This window comes from Chiloscyllium plagiosum, unplaced genomic scaffold, assembly GCF_037043375.1.
Source record: "Chiloscyllium plagiosum isolate Xiang-an unplaced genomic scaffold, Cpla_swu_hap1 HiC_scaffold_4, whole genome shotgun sequence".
Taxonomy (NCBI): Eukaryota; Metazoa; Chordata; class Chondrichthyes; order Orectolobiformes; family Hemiscylliidae; genus Chiloscyllium; species Chiloscyllium plagiosum.
Window position 1 is genome coordinate 37,151,057 of NW_028270142.1, and position 21,336 is coordinate 37,172,392.

The 21,336-nt window shown below is 40.3% G+C and overlaps 1 protein-coding gene across 1 annotated transcript in view; it reads left to right on the forward strand.

The window, feature by feature from the left end:
* The window catches only part of ppp1r17 (protein phosphatase 1 regulatory subunit 17), a 44,100-nt gene that overhangs the window by 19,162 nt on the left and 3,602 nt on the right, over window positions 1-21,336 (forward strand). Inside the window, exon 3 of the mRNA XM_043689424.2 lies at window positions 3,033-3,194. Within this exon, the coding sequence (XP_043545359.1) occupies window positions 3,033-3,194 (162 nt within the window). The remainder of the gene's footprint in view (window positions 1-3,032; window positions 3,195-21,336) is intronic.

A 21,336-nucleotide genomic window follows, 5' to 3' on the forward strand; every position in this document is an offset into this window, starting at 1 on the left:
TAAAAAAATTCCTTTTAATCCATAATCTATTGTGTGAATTTGTTTCCAACGGGCTGTTTTATGTGCTGCAGCAAAGTTTATGTTATCTCCTATGACATAAGAAATTGGTTGCAGGTATCAAGCTATTGAAGATTCCATTGGACAATTACTACAACTAAGTATTACGTACAAACATTACATTCCCCAGGCATATTAGCTGCTTGGACTAATACTGAGCTTTGGTTTTCAAAAGAGGAACATGCTACAGTAGAATGTTATGCTTCAAGTGATCTTGCAGTGAGATGGAGTTTGTGATCTTTATAACCTCAGGTCACATGCCATGATACAATGATAGTGTGCCTCTTAAAGATATATGGACATATTGACTGGAAGACATAACACAATAGACTACAGCCACTATACTATTAATCCATAATTTAATTATGTTAGTGGATGACCATTAATAGTGTTTTTGTAAAATTTTGGATTAAAGAATCTGGGATCACCTAACAGAGGAAAGCCAATGAAACAGAGAAGACTTGCAAGTTGGAGATGATTATGACAAATTAGAAAAGAACAGCAAAAGAGGAAAATGTTATGCTTTTTGGATACCACAAAACTTTATAACTGACATTATTTCAAATATATTTAATATATTTGAAATATATATTTAATATATTTGAAATCATCAAGCATTTGAAATTTATATAGCAAAACCATTTCCTTACCTCATAGCTGCTGGCTTCCTGCAGCTTACAAGCAAGGTAAAAGCATAGCATAATTGAGGGACAAATTAAAATTCATGAAAATGCCACAACAATATTTATCCCTCATCACTGTTTTCTTACTTACAATTGGAAACAGTTTGTTCACGTAACGTTTGCTGAGAGATGACCTTCTGCATCTTCAAGGTTTTCTGAATCCCATCAAGAGGGTTAGCAGCTTGGCTACCTGAGGTTTGATGGGAAGTAATATGACCACCAGCAATTGATCAGAGACCTGAAGCTATATATCAGACAGGGGAGTAGTACGTAGGACAGCAGCTAAGGATTCAGGTCACAGGAGGTGCTAGCTGTTTTCTGCAGGCAGTAGTGGAATTTCCTTGACCTACCAGTACAGCAGAATGCTCAGATTATCATGTCAGATAACAGTAGACATCTATAGCATCTCAACAGATGACTGGTGGTCACTTGTAGTTGTTAAATTTAACATAACCCTCAATATCTTTCCTTTTCAGGTCAGTGCCAGAAAGGTTTAATTGACATCATAAGATAAACCCGACCCATTGGGGTATAAAGGATTGCTGCAGCTAACCAGAGTTATATGTGTGTCTTATTTAGTTCTCTATGTGTTCTTAGCTGGTTCTCCTTGTACCTTAACTGATGTTTCAATGATTGTTCTTAGTGTTAACAGCATGTACCCATATGCTTGTTTTTAAGTTGAGACAATTTAGCTTCTTATATGTGATGCAACTAGCTAATATGCACTGTGTAACAATATTTTAAGTTTTTATCAAGACTGAGCCTATCCTCTGCCAAATACATCATCTGAGCCTCCCTCCCCACTTGGTAGCAGTGGCTCACCTAATAAGAAGAATCAGTGGCTGTGAATTTATCCAGAATATATTGGCATTGCTGAGAACCAAACATCATAAGAAGAACCATCTTGTTTTCGCTCTCTCACGTGTCCTCTGCTCTCTTCTGCAATAGGAGAAAGAGAAGACCTGTGACATATGGATACAGTGCCTTTGATAAGGGTGACTATCAGGGAGTGGTTTGAAATTGCACAAGAAGGACTGTGAGTGGCAGGTATAGAGATGGGAAATTTAAATAAAGGGATAGTTGGGTGCACTTTCAACGTAATAAGTCAGGAGTGTTTTGAAAACGAAGACTTAACAAGGCTAAGTCTCATGTCATTCTGACTTGGAACTATATTATAATTCACATTATTGCTGGATCAATACCCTGGAATTCCTTTCCAAACAGCACTATATCTAGGTATACTTTGCATAGATGGCAGTGATTCAAGGATATGATTCACTGTCAGCTTCTTAGAATAATTTTAAGAATTGGCAATAAATGTAAGCTTCACCCACATTCCATGAATTAATAAAGAAAGGTAGTACCAAGCAAATTGAGGAGTAATAACTGCTAGGAAGCTTACCTTAGCTATTCTTGTGAGACTTTTAAACAATTTTCAGCATTGCATCCACAGCACAGCTCAATGCTTCTGACAATGATGCACTATGTCATCTCTCCCCATACATGCAGAGCTACCTGCTTAGAAATATTTTGTGTTGTTTAGTGATTAGAATATGTTCCTTATCATACCAACCTCCTTCACCCGAATCCTACAACACAGTATCAGAAAAATGGCAGGGGATAGTTGACGTAATGTGGATTAATGCCTTGCAGTTTTCACTGAATATTCACTGACATTTTGCTGCATTCAAAGTGCATCTCCTCTTTGACAGGTGTAGGCTGTCTTTAAATGGGGACAGGATTGACATCCTGGAGCAGATTCACTGTTAATGATGTTCATCAGGCAAGTGCTCTGTGTATGCCATCCATCTTGGGCAAGAAAATACACTTAGAATGGGACTAGCAGTGGCTGAATGACCTTGAACTGCACTGGAACCATACAATTATTTGTGCTTCTACATCTTTGAATGTTTTCTTTTCACCCTTTGTGACAACCCCCTGTGAACCCAGTTAACTCTGAGCATGTGGGCATAGGGCTTGCATATACAAATAGCCCCATTCATGTTGAAACAGTTGTTTGATAAGAGCTTTTGAAATATTTTTCCACACTTTCTGTTATTTCTCTCAGTGCAGTGTCTCTGAAACACAAAGAGAGAACTTGGCATTAATCATTTCCTGTGCCTGTTCACTAATGGAAAGGTTATTTCTCTCCCTATTTGATTTTTGCAATTGAAGTGGGTGCTACTTGAACTAGATCTCTATCTGCCACCTTGCTAGTACAATAATTGGCTTTTGATGATTCTGACTCGGAAAGTTCATTCAAATGTATCTCTGCACATTTCTTTCTGACAGATGATCTTTCAAACCTCTCAGAGCAGTTAATAAAAACCTGTGAAGTAAATGAAGAGAGTGAGAAAGAAAAGGCTACAGATGAGTCAAAGGATGGTGAGGCTGAGCAGAAGAAGCCAAGGAGAAAGGATACTCCTGTACAGTATGTACCTCCTCTCATCCCAGGTACTGGAACGGATGTAATTTATCCTTGAGTCCATTATTAGAATAGATTTGTTTTATTGTTCACTCATGAGAAGCAAGCTTCGCTGGCATTTATTGTCTGTAGTTGCTGTTGAGAAGGTGGTGGTGAGCTGCCTTCTTAAACAGCTGCAGTCCACAGGCTGCAGGTTATCCCACAATGTCATTAGGGAGGGAATTTCAAAATTTTGGGAATAATTAAATTCTGCCCTCTCTACACAAGCAAGCACAAATGAATAAGGTGCTTCAGTGCATAACTATATCGCTATTTTCTATATGTCTGCTTCCTCTGGCAGTCATATATGGTACAAATTTTCAATTTGAGTCTGATCCAAACAGGAACTAACTGCTTGGAGTAAGATCTTGCATCTGATCCCTTGCCATACAGGGCTGGGCTTGCAGTAATTTCTCCAGTTTTATAATTATTAAGTATGTTTCCTGGATGTGTACAGAAATCCACATGCTATTCGACATTAAAAGCATCAGACTATAGACTTGGGGAACTCTGATAGCAGGGTGTGTTCCTACCAGTTGGATTGCTTTTGTTAACACAAATCCTCCGTCCAATGGAACTGCTTCCATTTACTGATGCAAAGGTCAAAGGTTGCACTTGTTGCAAACTTCCTGTGGCTGCGGCCCACAGTTGCCAACCATTAAAGGATAGCAACATGTACACAAATTTCCAATTTATCCTGTTAGGAGTCAAAGCAATTCAAACTCAACACAATCCATCTAAAACAAAAGTCTTCCTTTTATTAAAAGCATTTGTTGTTTTTCTTCCAATGCTGAAGTGAACTCTGAGGGACATTCCTGACAAATACTCTCCCAGTCTGAAACACAATACGATGTGTCTTTCAGTTTCCCCTCTGAGTCACAATAATGATCTGACAAGGTTGTTGTCCTCAAGCAGTTCCATTGACACTAATAGGATAGGGCACTTTAGTTTGGCTTGAGGGCCAATGTCAGTTTGCTCAATGAGCTACTGCTGCATACTTAGCCAGCAGAGGGCTTTGCAGTTCATTCTTGATTCCCTTCAAAATGCTAGATCCTGTTAGATCAATGATATTGCTGATACAAACTAGAAGCTTGGAGTGAATTTGGAGGCTATAAATTTTGGCCTTTATAACAGTTAAATAATACTTAAAAGGGAAAGAGTCAGTACATAAAACTGCCTGGGCAGCAGCTTGCTCCTCAGCACCTGCAAATGGAGGATGCCATGACCAATAGTTCTTGGTATGCAGAAATTTACTGGTTTAATTTGTATTATTTAATTCTGTACCAAGTCAACATCATCCTCAAGAAAGACAAAAAGAAGAAATTTGGATTCATGCAGCACCGGTCACAAGCTCTGAGTTCAAGTACTTGCAGAGCAAATTCTGAACTATTGAAAGCAGTTAATGGGTTATCATATCAGGAAATACTGGCACACACTAACGACAAAAGACTAATGACTATATAATCTTATTTGGTGATGCTGATTGAAGGTTAATTACTGGCTAAAGACGAGGGAGAGATGCCTTGATTATTTTCAAGTTTGTGCCCTGATTTATCATATATTCTCCTAAGACAGGAGAGTTTAATGTTTCCTTGGATAAACAGCATTTTCAACAGTGCAACCTGAAACCTGTACTGCATTAAATTACTGAGTTAGATTTTACTCTCAAGCTTTGTTTATCCTGAGCCACACCTGAAACTTGGGGTTCAACTCTCCCCAACCATATGAGGCAAGCTGAGGGGTTTGGAAATCCAAAATTTTTTACTGGCACAGTATAGCATCTGTGGTCAGTGAACTGAACCACTCAAATAGCCAATGTCCATATCCCACCGCTATGGACATTTTGCCTGCATTGTGCGGGTCTGCTGCCACATAGATGAAGCAACCATGGGTAATCAAGGAAGTTAAGAAGAGTATTAAGTTGAAAGAAAAAGCATATAAGTAGGCACAAGTCAGTGATAGCCCTGAAGGATGGGATAAATTCAGAATCCAGCAAAGGAGAACTATAAAGATAATAATGAGAGCAAATAAACTCTGAGGGTAAACTAGCAAGGAATATAAGTTAAAACACAGAACTGTTGATAGTGGAAATCTGAAACAAAACTGCAATTGCTGGAGATAATCAGTAGGTTGGGCAGCATTTGTGGAGAGAAAGCAGAATTAACATTTTGAGTCTAGTGAGCTTTCAGAAGTCAAGGTGAAAGTGTAAAAAACTGATAGTAAGAGCTTCTTTATCCAATAAAAAAGAAAAGGAGACAGCAAAGTGAACATAGGCCCCTTAGTAAATGAACCTGACAAGATGGTTATAGAGAACAAGAAAATAGCAGAGGAGTTAAACAGATATTTTATGTTAGTCTTTGTAGTGAAAGAAACTTTGAACGTACCATCAATACTAAACAATAGAGGGGAGGAATTAAATACCATCACCATCACAGAGATGTACTATTGGACAAACTAATGGATCTAAAGGCAGACATGTTTCCTGATGGCTTGCGTTCTAGGATCCTAAAAGAGATAATTGGAGGGATAGTGGATGCTATTGGTTGTGTTGGAAAACTGCTAATGTGACACCCCTATTCAAAAAGGCAGGTAGGAAAAAGAAGGTAACTATAGGCTGATTAGGCTAACACCTATTTGTTGGTAAAGTATTGGAACCAATTATTAAGGAAATAAGAGCAAAGCATTTGGAAAATTATAATCTAATCAAGCAGAGTCAATACGTCTTCATGAGGGAAATCGTGTCTGACTAATTTATTGGAGATTTTTTAGGAAGGCTCAACCAGAACCAGTAGAGCTGTTACATTTGGGCTTCTAGCAGGCATTTAACATGGTAGCTCGCAAAGTTGTCACCAGATAAGAACGCGCAGTGTTGGAGGTGGTATATTGTCATGGGTGGAGAATGGGCGAATGGGCAGTAAACAGCGAGTGGAGATAAGGGGTTCTTTTTCAGGTTGGTGAGCTCGACCAGTGGAGCTCCACAGGGATCAGTGCCGGGCTTGCAACTATTTACAATATATTAATGACCTGGAGAATGAAGTGAATGTACTGTAGCCAGACTGACAGATAACACGAACATAGGTGGAAAGTCAGGTTGTGAGAGAGATACAAAGGGTTCACAGAGCGATATTAATAGGTTAAGTATGTGAGTAAAACGTTGGAAAATGGAGTATCAGGTGGGGAAATGCAAAGTTGTACATTTTGGAAAGGAGAACAAAAGATTAGAGTGTTACTTAAATGGAGGAAAAAACTGCAGAAAGCTGCAACACAAAGTGACTTGGGGGTATTGTGCTCGAGACACAGAAAGCTAGCACATCGGGGTGCAACAGGTAATCAGGAAGGTTAAGGGAATGTTGGCCCTTTTCTCAAAGAGATTGGAGTATAAGAGTAGAGAAGTCTTATTGCAACTGTACAAGGTGCTGGTGAGATCACATCTGGAGTGCAGTGAACAGTTATGGTCCCCTTATTTGAGAAATAATAATATTTCATTGGAGGCATTTCAGAGTAGGTTCGCCAGGATGATCCCTGGTATGGAGGGATTGTCCTAAGAGCAAATGTTAAGCAGATTTGGACCCTACTGAGTGGAATTTAGAAGAATAAGAGGTGAAACAGACAGAATTCATAAGGAACTTGACAGGGTAAATGTTAAGAAGCCGTTTCATGGGAGAGTCCAGGAGTAGAGGGCATGGTCTCAGAATAATTTAAGACTGAGTTGAAGATGAATTTCTTCCTCTCAGAGGGTGAGTCTTTGGATCTTCTTGCCACAGAGAGGTGTGGGGCAAAGTTCTAGTGTATTTTTAAGACTAAGTTAAATAGATTCTTGATCAGTAGGGAAATTAATGGTTATGGGGAAAGGGCAAGAAACTGAACAAGAGGAGTATTGGATCAGCCATGATCCCATTGAATGGCGGAGCAGGCTTGAGGAGCCTAATGACCTAATCCTGTTCCTGTTTCTTATGGTCTAATGGTGGGATTTCCAGCTAAACCTTGGCAGCCTCCTTAGTGAGTGGTCTATAGCACTATGATATGTGGTGCAGGGCACTATGTTCTCTTTGGTAGGGAACACCAGTGGCAGTAATTCCCTGTAGGTCTGCCTCCTGGCACTGGTTTCTCCCTAACCAAGCCCACCTCTTCTTTGAAGACCCCTCTACAGTGTGTTGTAGCCTTAGCAATAATTATTGCAATTGGTGGCACTGGTAGGCAGACAAACAAGCAATCCTCTGATTGGGTCTACAGTTCTTGGGACTGAACTGCCTTCCTCGATTGGATGACAGTCCTGGCAGTGGCTTGTTCAATGAGAATCAACAGGAAATTGCTAACCCAGGATCTCACCACATGACAAAGTGAGGTCATCCTCTGAGTTCACTTACGGGTTACAAACATCATGAAGAAAGTTCAGTCCCTTGACATTAAATGCAAACATCAGAGCTTGTGACATCAAAGTAATGATAAATTCCTGGCACTCCATATATCAACAACCAGAGTCTACTGCTTGCTCAATGAAAACTCTGATGGACACCAATATCAACTCAACTTTTGGATGTCAGGATATACAGACTGCATGGAGACCACTTGGCTTTTATTTCATTTCTTGTAAGAGTTGTGCAATTTTTGATTTGATCTGAATCATACAACCAATCAGGAGAATAAAATGTATCAATTGTTTGCTGATGGTTGCCTACTGTTTGCACTTTGGTTAAAGGTAGTTTGGCATCCTAAACATTTTAATGCTTTTAGTCATTTCAATTTTAAAATAACATTAATTTCTGTGTGATTGTACAGAAGCTTCCTCCCTTAACTGGCTTTAAATGAGTGTAAGTTTTTTACCCATCTGCTTTTGGAGTTGTAATACACAAAGAGGCACGTGGACAATAGTTCATTTCTATTTTATCTACCAGTTGCAAATCTTTTTAAATAAATGAGTTTTATTATTTTTATGGAAAAAAGGAAATTGGAATTACACTGGTGAAAGGATTGGAAAGACAATGGGACTCACGAATCATCTGTTTAATCTTCACTAATGTCTGAAGTTAATTTGTGATCAGACACTCTGAAAGCAAACTGGAAAACTGGAACATTTTAACAGTAGCACTGATCACTGCTTCCTTCAAGTATACAATCCCTGTGAGAGATGAGCTATCTTTCCTTTAAGTAACCCTGGTGCAGAAAGAAAAAAATTGCAGGCTATCTGTGAGACAGCACAAAATTTAATTAAGCTGTTATTAGCTGCACACAGATTTTTCTAAATAATGTAATCATGGTTTCATGCTACTTGTAATCCAGCAGCTTTGGCAGTACTATCTTATTTACCCAAAGACAAAAAAAACTGCTTAAGCAGCTGCTGCAAGTTAATATTCTGTAGATAGCAGTACCAAACTAGCTATGTTTCTAATTGCGGAAGTCCCGCATCTCTCATGTCATGTATTTTACTTACAGTTTATTTAATTTATGCAACTAATTTTATTTAAATGCTCTGGAGTTGCATTTCAAGGGAATTAGACCATTCGGGAACAGACAGGATAATACTACAAGTATTATAGGGAGATGGCGGAAATATTGAATAATTATTTTGAGTCAGCATTAAACAGAGAGTTTGAATGGGGTAGTCATGACATTAAATAATGAGATGAGCAATATGAAAAGTACAATTAACATAAAAAGAAATGTGTTGAATAAACTGATTGACAGCTGGGAATAAGAAAAAAAACATACTTTCAGTATCCCAGGCAAAACATTCTTTCCTATTTGCATGTCATGTGATTTGCAATGACATTTCTTTAGTAGCTGCACAGTATGCTGCTTTCTATGGAATATATGCTTTTTGAGGAGGCATGGTGGGAAACATTGCTAAATGAGGGACTTTCCCAAAGCATAATGGAGCGGGCGAGCAGGTCACAGGTCTAAGACAAAGATGACTGTCTCCATTCCATTTCTGTCTCCATAAACCTGAAACAGACAGCACGATGGCATGGATCAACCTTGTCCTTCTTTGGGTCATCGTGTTTCTGAGAAGAAACCTAACGTATCGCCTGCTGCAACACCAACACAACCAGGAGCAGGGACCAGCAACACCAGCAGACCAGACCTGCAGAGACACAACTGCCTGTGCAAGAAGAATATTGTGATGGTGCATGTTGGCCTAACAATGCATCCAAACTGTTGATGCAGCTATCTGTAGATGACAGACAGGCAGTGTAGAAGATACCTTGGGATGTCCCAGGCAGTTGCCTCTTACAGCTGTCATAGCTGAACACTCAATGATGCCAGCATCTTTCAACGCTACTCAATTCATACAGAGATGTTGGTTAGTGATCAGGGTTAATTTTCAAATCTTGATTCATGATGTCTGCCAGTAATCCTCAGGCTGACTGTAAGGACAGGAACATGCTTTGACAAAGACCATTGTGGAGCAGGCCATAGGCCACATGTAGATAGGGATCATGGCCTGGACAATGCAGGCAGTTCAGGAAGCATAACCTAGACAGAGTGTCCTTACCACAGTGGTTTGCTGCATCCTCCATAACCTCACTTGATAATGAGAGTATATCTTGGAAGTGGAAGAGAGACGAAGAGATGGATGAGTTAGAGGGCACCTTTAAAGAAGGAACTGAAAGTGAGGATGAAGAGATAGCCCAGGAGGGTTCTCACAGACAGGGCAGCAAGTGAAAATCACATAGTTAACCACTTCCAGGAGGTCTGAGTTATATGAACATTTTTTTTTAATGTTCAGTTTGCTATAGCTGGATGGGAGGTCACTGCACGCTTGATGCAGCATATCTCATTGACTGAGAAGAAATTCATTTCACACTATTTATTGGAATAAAGGTTACATTTTTAAAAATTTATGAATGATGTAATAATTTTATGTGACAGGAAGATTAAATGATAAACCTAGGTTTTGTAGTAACTGTGAATGGCTATATCTGCTATCCAGTGGGTGCTGGCATGAATAGAGGTCAATGGAGATTACAAACTTCTGACCCATCTCTCCACTTAATAGAAAACAGAATAGAGAACATTCATCCTGGACAAGGGTCCCCAGTCTCTAACATTCTACTTGATCTCATTAATCATAATCTTAATTCTCTATCTTTGCAGACTTGTGAAAGGTTCCCCACTATCTGCCCCTTAGGAACACAGAGTGCCTGGCCAGGTGTGCATTGTTTACTGCATGAACTGAGAATGTTGTAAAAGCCCCAACTAGGGAAACCAGCTTTACTTTCCACAGGCCATACCAGCTACTTCTTTGCATCACTTCCATTAATTGTCTGTGATGGACATGGTGTATGTTTGTCCCAGAATTGCTATTCTACTGTTGAACTCATCAGATCAAATATGCTTGTCTCAATGCTACCTCTGGAGCTTTGACTGCAAAGCAATAATATGAGGTCTATCGTTTGCAGGTCATTTGGACCACCTCATCTCCTAGCCCCAGATCGAGCAGTTCCACCCTTCTATTTGGATTGAAATGTAGTGATTAAGAAAGTGTAGAATGCCCCTGCAGATTTTTTTTTTTATAGATATTTTTATTAGAAATTTAACATTTTTACAAGTTTACAAAAATAAACAAAACTCTCAGATATAAACATTGATATACAATTAACTCAAATATACAATAACCAAAATTTGACAAAAAAAAACAAAACAACAAAAAAAAACAAAAAGAAAAAAAACACTAACAAACAAAACTCAACTATCTACTAATCTAACCTACAACTAACCAGGGTGTATATTTAAGTCTCTTACATGCTCGGGATGTGTTAACATCAGATATGATAAAACCCGTATTCGTGCGGGATTCCTCCCCCCAGGGGCCGCGGACCAGCCAGGTTTGTAGTCTCAATTAAATAAAAGCCCTTGTTAGGATAGCCGAAATATCTGTATTTATGTAATTCAAAAAGGGCTGCCATATTTTATAAAATAATTCGGTCTTTCGGTGCACCATATTTGTAAGGAAGTCAAGGGGAATACATTCCATAATTAGTCTGCGCCAATTTGAAAGTCCAGGGGGGCCCTCCGCCACCCAGTTCATCAAAATATTTTTCCTTGCACAGAAAGAAAGAATAGAAAAAAGTCTCTTCCCGTACGTGTCCAGGGAGGGAAAGTTCGAAAAGCCCAAGAGGAGAGATACGGGGTCCACTTTTATTTCCGTTCCTAAAATTTCTGTCAGGGTGCTTGCTACTTTAGTCCAATATCTACGGATCTTATGACAGGTCCATAAGCAATGTACAAGAGTGCCCACCTCTATTTTGCATTTAGGACACATTGGAGATGCTCCTGCCTTAAATTTTGCCAATCGAACCGGTGCTATATGGGCCCTATGAAGTATCTTCAACTGGATAGCCTGGATTCTGTTACAAATAGTAATTCTTCTAGCATTTTCCCAGATATCATTCCACGTTTCTGTGGAGATTTCTAGTCCCAGATCCTGATCCCATGTTTTAAGCAGATTATCCATATCTCCCGATACTTCATCATGTAGCAAATGATAAATATTACTGACGGAAGATACCCCCACTGGTCGTAGGACACTACATTCTCTATCGGATTTATACAGACTATCTAATAACGTAGTCTTCTTCTGTATAAAATCTCGAATTTGGAAGTATCGAAAGAGGTCTCCATTGGGTAATCCGAATTTCTGACGCAGCTGTCCGAAAGACATCAGGACCCCATCTTTAAATAAATCCCCGAGACATGAGATACCCCTGGATCTCCAGAGTTTAAAAGTGGCATCTGTTAACCCCGGTTGGAATCCCCATGCTCCCACTATCGGTGCATAGGGGGATGTTTTATGTGAATTACCCTCATTTTGCCGCATTATATTCCAAGCCTTGATTGTATTCAGTATTATAGGGTTTTTACAGTGATCTGTAATGATTTTCCTCTTGTCTGAGAATAAAAGGTTAATAAGTGGGTATTTTACTTGAGAAGCCTCGATGTCCAACCAGATTGATTGTGGATCAGACAAGACCCAATCAGCTATATAACTTAATAGGGAACTTAATTGATATTTCCTAAAATCTGGGAAGTCCAATCCACCCCTTGCCTGTGGAAGCTGTAGCTTCTTCAGCTTAATGAGGGGCCGCCTATGGTTCCAGATAAAGGAACTCAGTCAGCCGTATAATTTACATAAAGCTGTCCTCGGCAGCATCACCGGAAGCATTCTCATAGGATATAGGAGACGGGGCAGGATATTCATTTTGATTAATGCTATTCTACCCAACCAGGAAATTGGCAGGTCTCCCCATCGCTGGAGATCCTGCCTTATCCTTTCCAATAAATACACAAAATTAGCCTTGTACAACTGACCAAATACTGGAGTAATAAAAATGCCTAAATATAAGAAACCCTCCAGGGACCAGCGAAAGGGAAAAAGGGAACCGTCCGCTAAGCGGGGTATCACAGCAAGGCCACCCATTGGCATAGCCTCCGATTTTGAAAAGTTAATTTTATAGCCTGAGAATGCACTAAATGTATTAATAACTTGGATTAAGCGAGGTATGGACATCAGAGGGTTACTGAGGAATAGAAGAACATCATCTGCATAAAGGGTAATTTTATGTTTACCTGTACCAATCCTTGGGGCCACTATATTAGGATCAGCTCGTATAGCTTCTGCTAGTGGTTCAATTATTAGCGTGAATAACAATGGCGAGAGGGGACATCCCTGATGGCAGCCCCTACCCACACTGAAGCTATCCGAGCCTAATCCATTGGTAACCACAACTGCTTTGGGATCACTATACAGTGTTGAGATCCATTTGGTAAACACCTGTCCAACACCAAACCTCTCCAATGTGTAAAACAAATATGACCATTCGACCCTATCAAATGCCTTTTCCGCGTCTAATGAAACCACTACTCCTGGTATCTTTCCCTGATGACAAGCTTGAATCATATTCAGAGCCCTTCTAACATTATTGGATGATCTACGGCCCTTAATAAACCCCGTCTGATCCTCCTTTATAATATGTGGCAGTATCCTTTCTAATCTCAGTGCTAACGTTTTAGAGAGGATTTTAAAATCTACATTTAGCAAGGATATTGGTCTGTATGATGTACAATCTTCTGGGTCCTTTCCTTTTTTAAGGATAAGAGAGATATTTGCCTCTTTCAGCGAAGGCGGGAGACAGCCCTGACTATATGCATAGTTATACATATCCATAAGTGGACCAACCAGTATTTCTGTAAATTCTTTATAGAATTCAGCTTGGAAGCCATCTGGGCCCGGCGTCTTACCATTTTGAAGGTGCCTAATTGCATCAACTATTTCTTGGGGTGTAAGAGGAGCATTTAGGACCGATACTTGTTCCGGAGTTAGGTCTGGAAAAGTCAAATTTTTAAAAAATGACTGCATCCTCTTCGTCCTATCTTCACAATCCTGTGATTTATATAACTCAGAATAGAATTTTCTAAAGGTCGCATTAATCTTTTTATGATCATGAGTCAAAATACCCGTACTTTCCTTGATAGACATAATAGTCTGAGGGGCCTTTTTTTTCTTTGCAAGAAATGCTAAGTATCTACCCAGTTTGTCGCCATATTCATATAACCTTTGCTTTGCAAATAATATTTCCCTCTTAGCCGTTTGAGTAAGTGTAGTATTTAGAGCTGTCCTAAGAGCTGTAATCCTTTGCAATTTAATAATAGAGGGTCTATCAGTGTATGATGTTTCAGCCGCTTTTAAGCGGGCTTCAAGCAGACGCTGTTGTTCTCCCTTTAATTTCTTCTGGGTCGCTGAGTAGGAGATGATCAAGCCTCGCGTGTAAGCTTTGATGGTCTCCCACATCATTGACGGGTTGCTAGCTGTACCTGAATTAATTTCTAAAAAAGTTTTAAATTCTTGAGAGAAGTACTTTACAAATTTACTATCTTTCATTAAGAAGGGGTCCATACGCCAATGCCGAGGGGATGTCCCACTGTTCCTCGCCTTAGTTTCCATATATACAGCAGCGTGGTCAGAAATTGCTATATTACCTATTTTACAGGATGATATGGAATTTAAAAAAATTGAGGGGGCAAAAAACATATCAATTCTGGTGTGACATTTATGTGGATTAGAGTAGAAAGAAAAATCTCTACCCTGTGGATGAAGACATCTCCATACATCTACTAATCCTAATTCTTTGTTCAGATCCATCAATTGTCTAGATCTGGGAGATACTCCTGCAGTACTCTTGGGAATCCTGTCTATTTCCGGATCCATAATACAATTAAAGTCTCCCCCTATAATTATATGACGGGCATCAAAAGCCATCAATTTTGAAAAGGCTTCCGTTATAAATTTAAAGGGGTGTGCCGGGGGGCAGTACAAATTTAAAATCCCATATTCCTCTCCATTTATGAGAGCTTTAATCAAGATATATCGTCCAGATTCGTCTTTTATCTGCTTTAGGAATTTGAAAGGGAAATTCTTCCGAACAAGAATAACAACTCCCCTGCTTTTTGAGCTAAAAGAAGAAAAAAAGGCCTGATCAAATCCGCACTGTCGTAATTTCAAGTGTTCTTTATCTGACAGGTGTGTCTCCTGTAGGAGAGCTATATCAACTCTTTCCTTCTTAAGATTTGATAATATTTTCTTCCTTTTAAGTGGCGAATTACTCCCCTTGACATTCCAGGTGCACCACTTAACCAATTGATCAACCATAATCCTCTGGGCCAATCCGAGACCCCTCGGGAGGGGGGACCCTATCCAGAACATCCCGAGCATGGAACATGTAAAATTTACAAAAATAAAGCCTCTTTAATACACCCACAACAATACAGTAAAAAACTATTTCTAAATAAAAAAAATATAAAACGTATCTAAGTGGAGACTTTCCCCCTTGTTCCCAGGGGGCATCACTTCCTCTCCAAAAATCCCTCATATCCTCTCCCAACCAATGCCCCACCCTTGACCCAGGCACTCCTCAATAAAATGAGGAAAATTCAAATATAATACAAAGCTAGAGTTAACAGTGAGCACCTCACCCCCACCCCTACCAACACCTGGGTATATTTGGTAATGTTAATACCATATATAAACATATAACTATAAAATTACCACTTCAACAAATAATAATTAAATATGATAATACAAAATAACGAAGGGAAAAACAACCCCGCTCCTAAAGACAGAGGTAAAATCGAATAAGGTAACCACCTCCCCCCACCCACATTAACCAAATCCCCCAGCTTATATATACATACATACACACACACACACATATACATACACCCCTCATATATACATAAAATAATAACAGAAAACAACTCCAAGGGGGGGGGGGGGGAGAAAATCAAATCCCTCTCCCCACCCCCTATAATAATATTAAGCAATAAGGTAAGAAAAAAAAAGGGAGGGGATATAAACCAAAACGGGGGCGGGGGGAAGGCAGACCAACATCCATTATGTCCTACAGTTTATCTAAGAGAGTCCAAGAATTCCTTAGCCTTTTCTGGTGATCCAAAGTTATATACAGATCCTTCATGGCTAAAGTGTAACATCGCTGGGTAGCGTAAGGAGTACTGTACATTTAAGTCCCTTAAACGCTTCTTCGCCTCGTCGAATGCCTTCCTCTTTCGAACCAGAGCCGGGGAAAAGTCCTGAAATAGCATGATCTTGGATCCTTTGTAGATCATAGCTTGGGGGTCTTTTCCGAGATTTCTAGAGGCTTCTAGGAGTATCTGCCTCTCCCTGTAGCTCTGCAGCCGGAACAGGACCGGGCGCGGGCGCTGGTTCGAGCCGGGCCCGCGAATTGCTACCCGGTAGGCCCATTCCACCCTTACCTGGCCTGATCCAGCTTGCAGATTTAAAAGTTGTGGCAGCCACTGCTCCAGGAATGCTGTAAGCTGGCCTTCCTCTTCCTGTTCGGGAAGGCCCAGCAAACGAATATTTTTTCGACGACCTCGATTATCGAGGTCGTCAATATGATTTTCCAAGGTCCGGACTCGCTGGTCGAGAGTCCGGACCTGATCCACGGCCGATTGAGCGGTTGTCTCCGAGGTCGCGGCCTTTAGCTCCGCCCCTCCGACTCGGCGTTGAATTTCTTCAATTTCACGGTCGTGCTTCTGCAGCGCGGCCGAGAGCGACTGCCCCTGCAGATTAATCCCTAATTTTGCTGTAATCATTTGAAGTCTAGAGAATATCCTACGATGCATGATTATATCATATTTGCTTTTCAATTTTAACCAAATAGATTCTGTCACTGCGTGTCAAGGGTAGCTTCTCTTTCCTATTTCTTCCCTAATTTGTAATGCCACCTCAGCTCCTTTTACTCCTTGCCTATCTTTTCAGAACACTTTATATCCTTTAACATTAAGCATCAGTCCTTACCATTTTAAGTCAAATTTCTGTTTTTACCATTATGTCTGATTATAGATATTTTAATCACCATATTCGGAGATATTATTGCATACTTCTGGAGCAGGTGAGGCTTGAACTGAGACAATCTGTTCAAAGATGGGGAGATTACTGCTACACCACAAGACCCCTCAGTTGTATTTGACTACATCTCTTTGTAGTCATCATCATCCTTCATTGTTAGGTTCTATATATTAGCTTCTATTAACTGCTTCTCTGCTAAAATCAACGCTCACTTCTCCCTACATTTTACTCTCATTTTTACTTGCATCTGCCCATCTACTCATCTCAATTTAGTTTAATCCTTCCCCAATCACATTAGTGCTACCCATTGGAAAAATATTGGCCCCAGTCCTGTGCACGTACAATCTGCCCATTTTAAATAGTAGCCTCCTGCCCCAGAACTGCTCCCATAGACCCATGACCCTGAAGCCAGCCCCTTGCACTATGGTTCAAGCCTCATGCACTGATCCTTTCAATTTCCCGATTTTCACTCTCGCTAGTGTATGACATTGAGAATAATTCTGAGATTGCTGTCTTTAAAGAGCTACTTCTTAACTTTCCTCAGCTCCCAAAATTCTGGCCGTACAACCTCAATACCTGTCCTTTCTCTATTGATGTTGTTACTGAAGAGTATTGCAACTACATGACTGATGGCTCATTCCCCCTCGAGAATATTCTGCATTCTTTCTGGCTCTAGGAGGTAAATCACAATGCAGATCTCTAGATGATGGTTACAGAAAAGCCTACGTGATCCTACCTTTGGAATATTGTGTAATGTCAGCATTTCTCTGTTTTGAGGTTTCCCCATTGCTTAGGACTGTACTCTTTTTAAGGTTTTGTGTTCAATGCCAAATACAAGTTTGAGAATGGCACAGGCCCTGAAAAATCCTGCTCTTCCTGGCCTTATGACGGGCATCTGTCTGTGATCCTGAATTCTCTATTTCTGTGGAATGGCCATTTTCTGGACAATACAATTCAGAATACTCTCAGCCTCCCTGGTGATTCATAGCCTCTGCACACCCGGTCAGAAAGTTTTAGCACCAATTGGAGCAGCTGGGTGCATCTCCTATGAACATGGCTCCAAGATTTTTAATCTGCCATGAAATAGAAACATGGTGCAGGAATTGGAAACAACTGTTCTTTGATGTCCAGTCATAATCTGCAATAAATTCTTCAATGCCTTTTTTTTAGAATCTATTTAGTATCATGTTTAAACGATTAATTTTAACTATTGCGTTCTATGTTTTAAGTCATAGTCTCCCATTGTCTCACACTCTCTCTGATTCTTTCTAATTTTTTAAAATAGTAAAAGAATACCAATTTCCCTCACTGCTAAAAATTCCCTCTTGCACCTAATGTCCTGAGCTTGTATCATTGAAGAAGTATTTCAGAGCATTACACTCTGTGCTGTTTAGAAGCAATATTTGACTGTCTGAAGAGTATTGTGAAGACAACTGCTCGGAAAGGGCCAAAGTGATGGCTCCCAGTTGTAAGCTGCAGGGCATACACCTTTCCATGAGGTCGTTACACTTTCTCTGGCACGGGATCCGGATCCTGGGGGTTATATACCCATATCACCACTTGTATATTCTCAAGGTTGCTATACATCTGATTTGACTGCTGCTAGTTCACAATGTGGTTAATTACAGAAATTTACACTTTGTAAAACCTAGCAGTGAATATATGTATGTTCTGTGAATGTTGCTCAAGTCTTTTCAGGATCTTCTGCCTCTATTTTGCAGTAAATTACTTGATTCTCCAACTCAGATTAATGAACAAACTGATGCAATGCACACAAATTGCTATTAAACTATGCATCCGGCACCAATGTTGGCTATTTACAGCCTCAAAGACTTTCTCAGTGAGGTTCACTGGCCTCCCCCTGTCTTCTTCAGGGAAGGGAGCTTCTTTCCATATCCTCATGACATGAATCATCACCTCTGGGAATTCCATGAACCGGGGGGAGGGGAGGGGTACATCAAACTCTACGAGTAAGCAAATCCCAGGTATGAGGTTTAGGATGCATTCTTGAGCACTTATTCCTTGATAGAATATTGGGACCATTTTCTGACCAGGAGCCTGATTTATCAAGGGGCCAGGGTGTGGGGTACAAGGGTACACCAGCCACTTACTGTTTTGCAGCTACAACTACAATAAAAATGGAGAGGAACTTGAGCACAAATAGACAGAATTTAAAACTACCGGTATTGACTTAGGAGTTTGCGATAACTGCTGTGATGTACCCAGTGGAATCACCAATTTCCTTGTAAAGCTCAATGAGGCTACAAAAACAAACAGAGGATAACAAAGAGAGAAATAAGGAAGGAGAGGATCAAATATGAAGGTAGGCTAGCCAGTAATATTAGAAATGATAGTAAAAGTTTCTTTCAATACATAAGAAACAAACGACAGGCAAGCGTAGACATTGGGCCACTTCAAACTGATGCTGGAAGCCTAGTGATGGGAGATAAGGAAATAGCAGGAGAACTTAATAAGTACTTTGCGTCAATCTTCACAGTGGAAGACATGAGTAATATCCCAACAATTAAAGGGAGTCAGGGGGTTGAGTTGAGTATGGTTGCCATTACAAAAGAGAAAGTGCTAGAAAAGCTAAAAGGTCTTAAAATTGATAAATCTCGTGGTCCTGATGGGTTATATCCTAGAGTTCTGAGGGAGGTGGCTGAGGAAATAGCGGAGGCGTTGGTTGAGATCTTTCAAAAGTCACTGGAGTCAGGGAAAGTCCCGGATGATTGGAAGATCGCTGTTGTAACCCCCTTGTTCAAGAAAGGATCAAGACAAAAGATTGAAAATTATAGGCCAATTAGCCTAACCTCGGTTGTTGGTAAAATTCTAGAACCCATCATTAGGGATGAGGTTTCTAAATTCTTGGAAGAGCAGGGTCGGATTAGAACAAGTCAACATGGATTTAGTAAGGGGAGGTCATGCCTGACAAACCTGTTGGAGTTCTTTGAAGAAGTGACAAATAGGTTAGACGGGGGAAACCCAGTGGATGTGGTCTACCTAGACTTCCAAAAGGCCTTTGATAAGGTGCCACACGGGAGGCTGCTGAGCAAGGTGAGGGCCCATGGTGTTCAAGGTGAGCTGCTAGTATGGATTGAGGATTGGCTGTCTGACAGAAGGCAGAGAGTTGGGATAAAAGGTTCTTTTTCGGAATGGCAGCCGGTGACAAGCGATGTCCCGCAGGGTTCAGTGTTGGGGCCACAGCTGTTCACATTATATATTAATGATCTGGATGAAGGGACTGGGGGAATTATAGTGAAGTTTGCTGATGATACAAAGTTAGTTGGACACGCAGGTAGTACTGAGGAAGTGGGGAGGCTGCAGAAGGAACTAGACAGTTTGGAGGAGTGGTCCAGGAAATGGCTGATGGAATTCAATGTGAACAAATGCGAGGTCTTGCACTTTGGAAAAAAGAATAGAAGCATGGACTACTTTCTAAACGGTGAGAAAATTCGTAAAGCCAAAGTACAGAGGGATCTGGGAGTGCGAGTTGAGGATTCTCTAAAGGTAAACATGCAGGTTGAGTCCGTGATTAAGAAAGTGAATGCAATGTTGTCAATTATCTCAAGAGGGTTGGAATATAAAAGCACTGTTGTGCTACTGAGACTTTATAAAGCTCTGGTTAGGCCTCATTTGGAGTACTGTGTCCAGTTTTGGTCCCCACACCTCAGGAAGGACATACTGGCACTGGAGCGTGTCCAGCGGAGATTCACACGGATGATCCCTGGAATGGTAGGTCTAACATATGAGGAACGGCTGAGGATCCTGGGATTGTATTCATTGGAGTTTAGAAGATTAAGGGGAGATCTAATAGAAACTTACAAGATAATACATGGGGGCTTGGAGAGGGTGGACGCTAGAAAATTGTTTCTGTTAGGTGAGGAGACCCGTGGACACAGCCTTAGAATTAGAGGGGATAAATTCAGAACAGAAATGCGGAGACATTTCTTCAGCCAGAGAGTGGTGGGCCTGTGGAATACATTGCCACAGAGTGCAGTGGAGGCTGGGATGCTAAATGTCTTCAAGGCAGGAATTGATAAATTCTTGATGTCACAAGGAATTAAGGGCTACGGGGAGTAGGTGGAGTTGAAATGCGAGTAGGTGGAGTTGAAATGCCCATCAGCCATGATTGAATTGTGAAGTGGACTCGATGGGCCGAATGGCCTTACTTCCACTCCTATGTCTTATGGTCTTATGGTCTTATAGTATGAGTTCACTTGTTACAGACAATGCGTAATAACATCTCTGAGCAGGTTGATTTGAAAAATAGGTTAAATGAATACAAGACAAAGCAGACCTAGGAACAGGTCTGCAGAACTGCCCGTCCCAGGCCAGGATAACCCACAGATGTTATAAGTACTGGTTCTATTTTGGTGTTCAATAACAAATGATATTCTTTTCCAGTCAGGCTTCCTGAGTTAATACAGAGCTTTATTCTTGCAATGTGTAATTTATAAATAAATTTGCATATATATAAAGGCTGGCTACAATTTTATCCTTCACAAAGTGACTTTTTGGATGAGAGGCTCATAATATTGATATCATACAATTGTTACCTCAAGGGGAAGGTTGAAAATTAATAGGGAATAATGCCTTCAGACAGAAAGCTAAACACATTTTGGCCATTGTGAAACATGCTATATAGCAAGTGTAAATTGTCAAGTTATGATTATCCACCAATGTTTTCATAATAGATTGCTCATTAGAAAAGTGATGTTGTCATATCTGGATACAGTTATTTCCCTAAAATGATTACAATGGAGAAA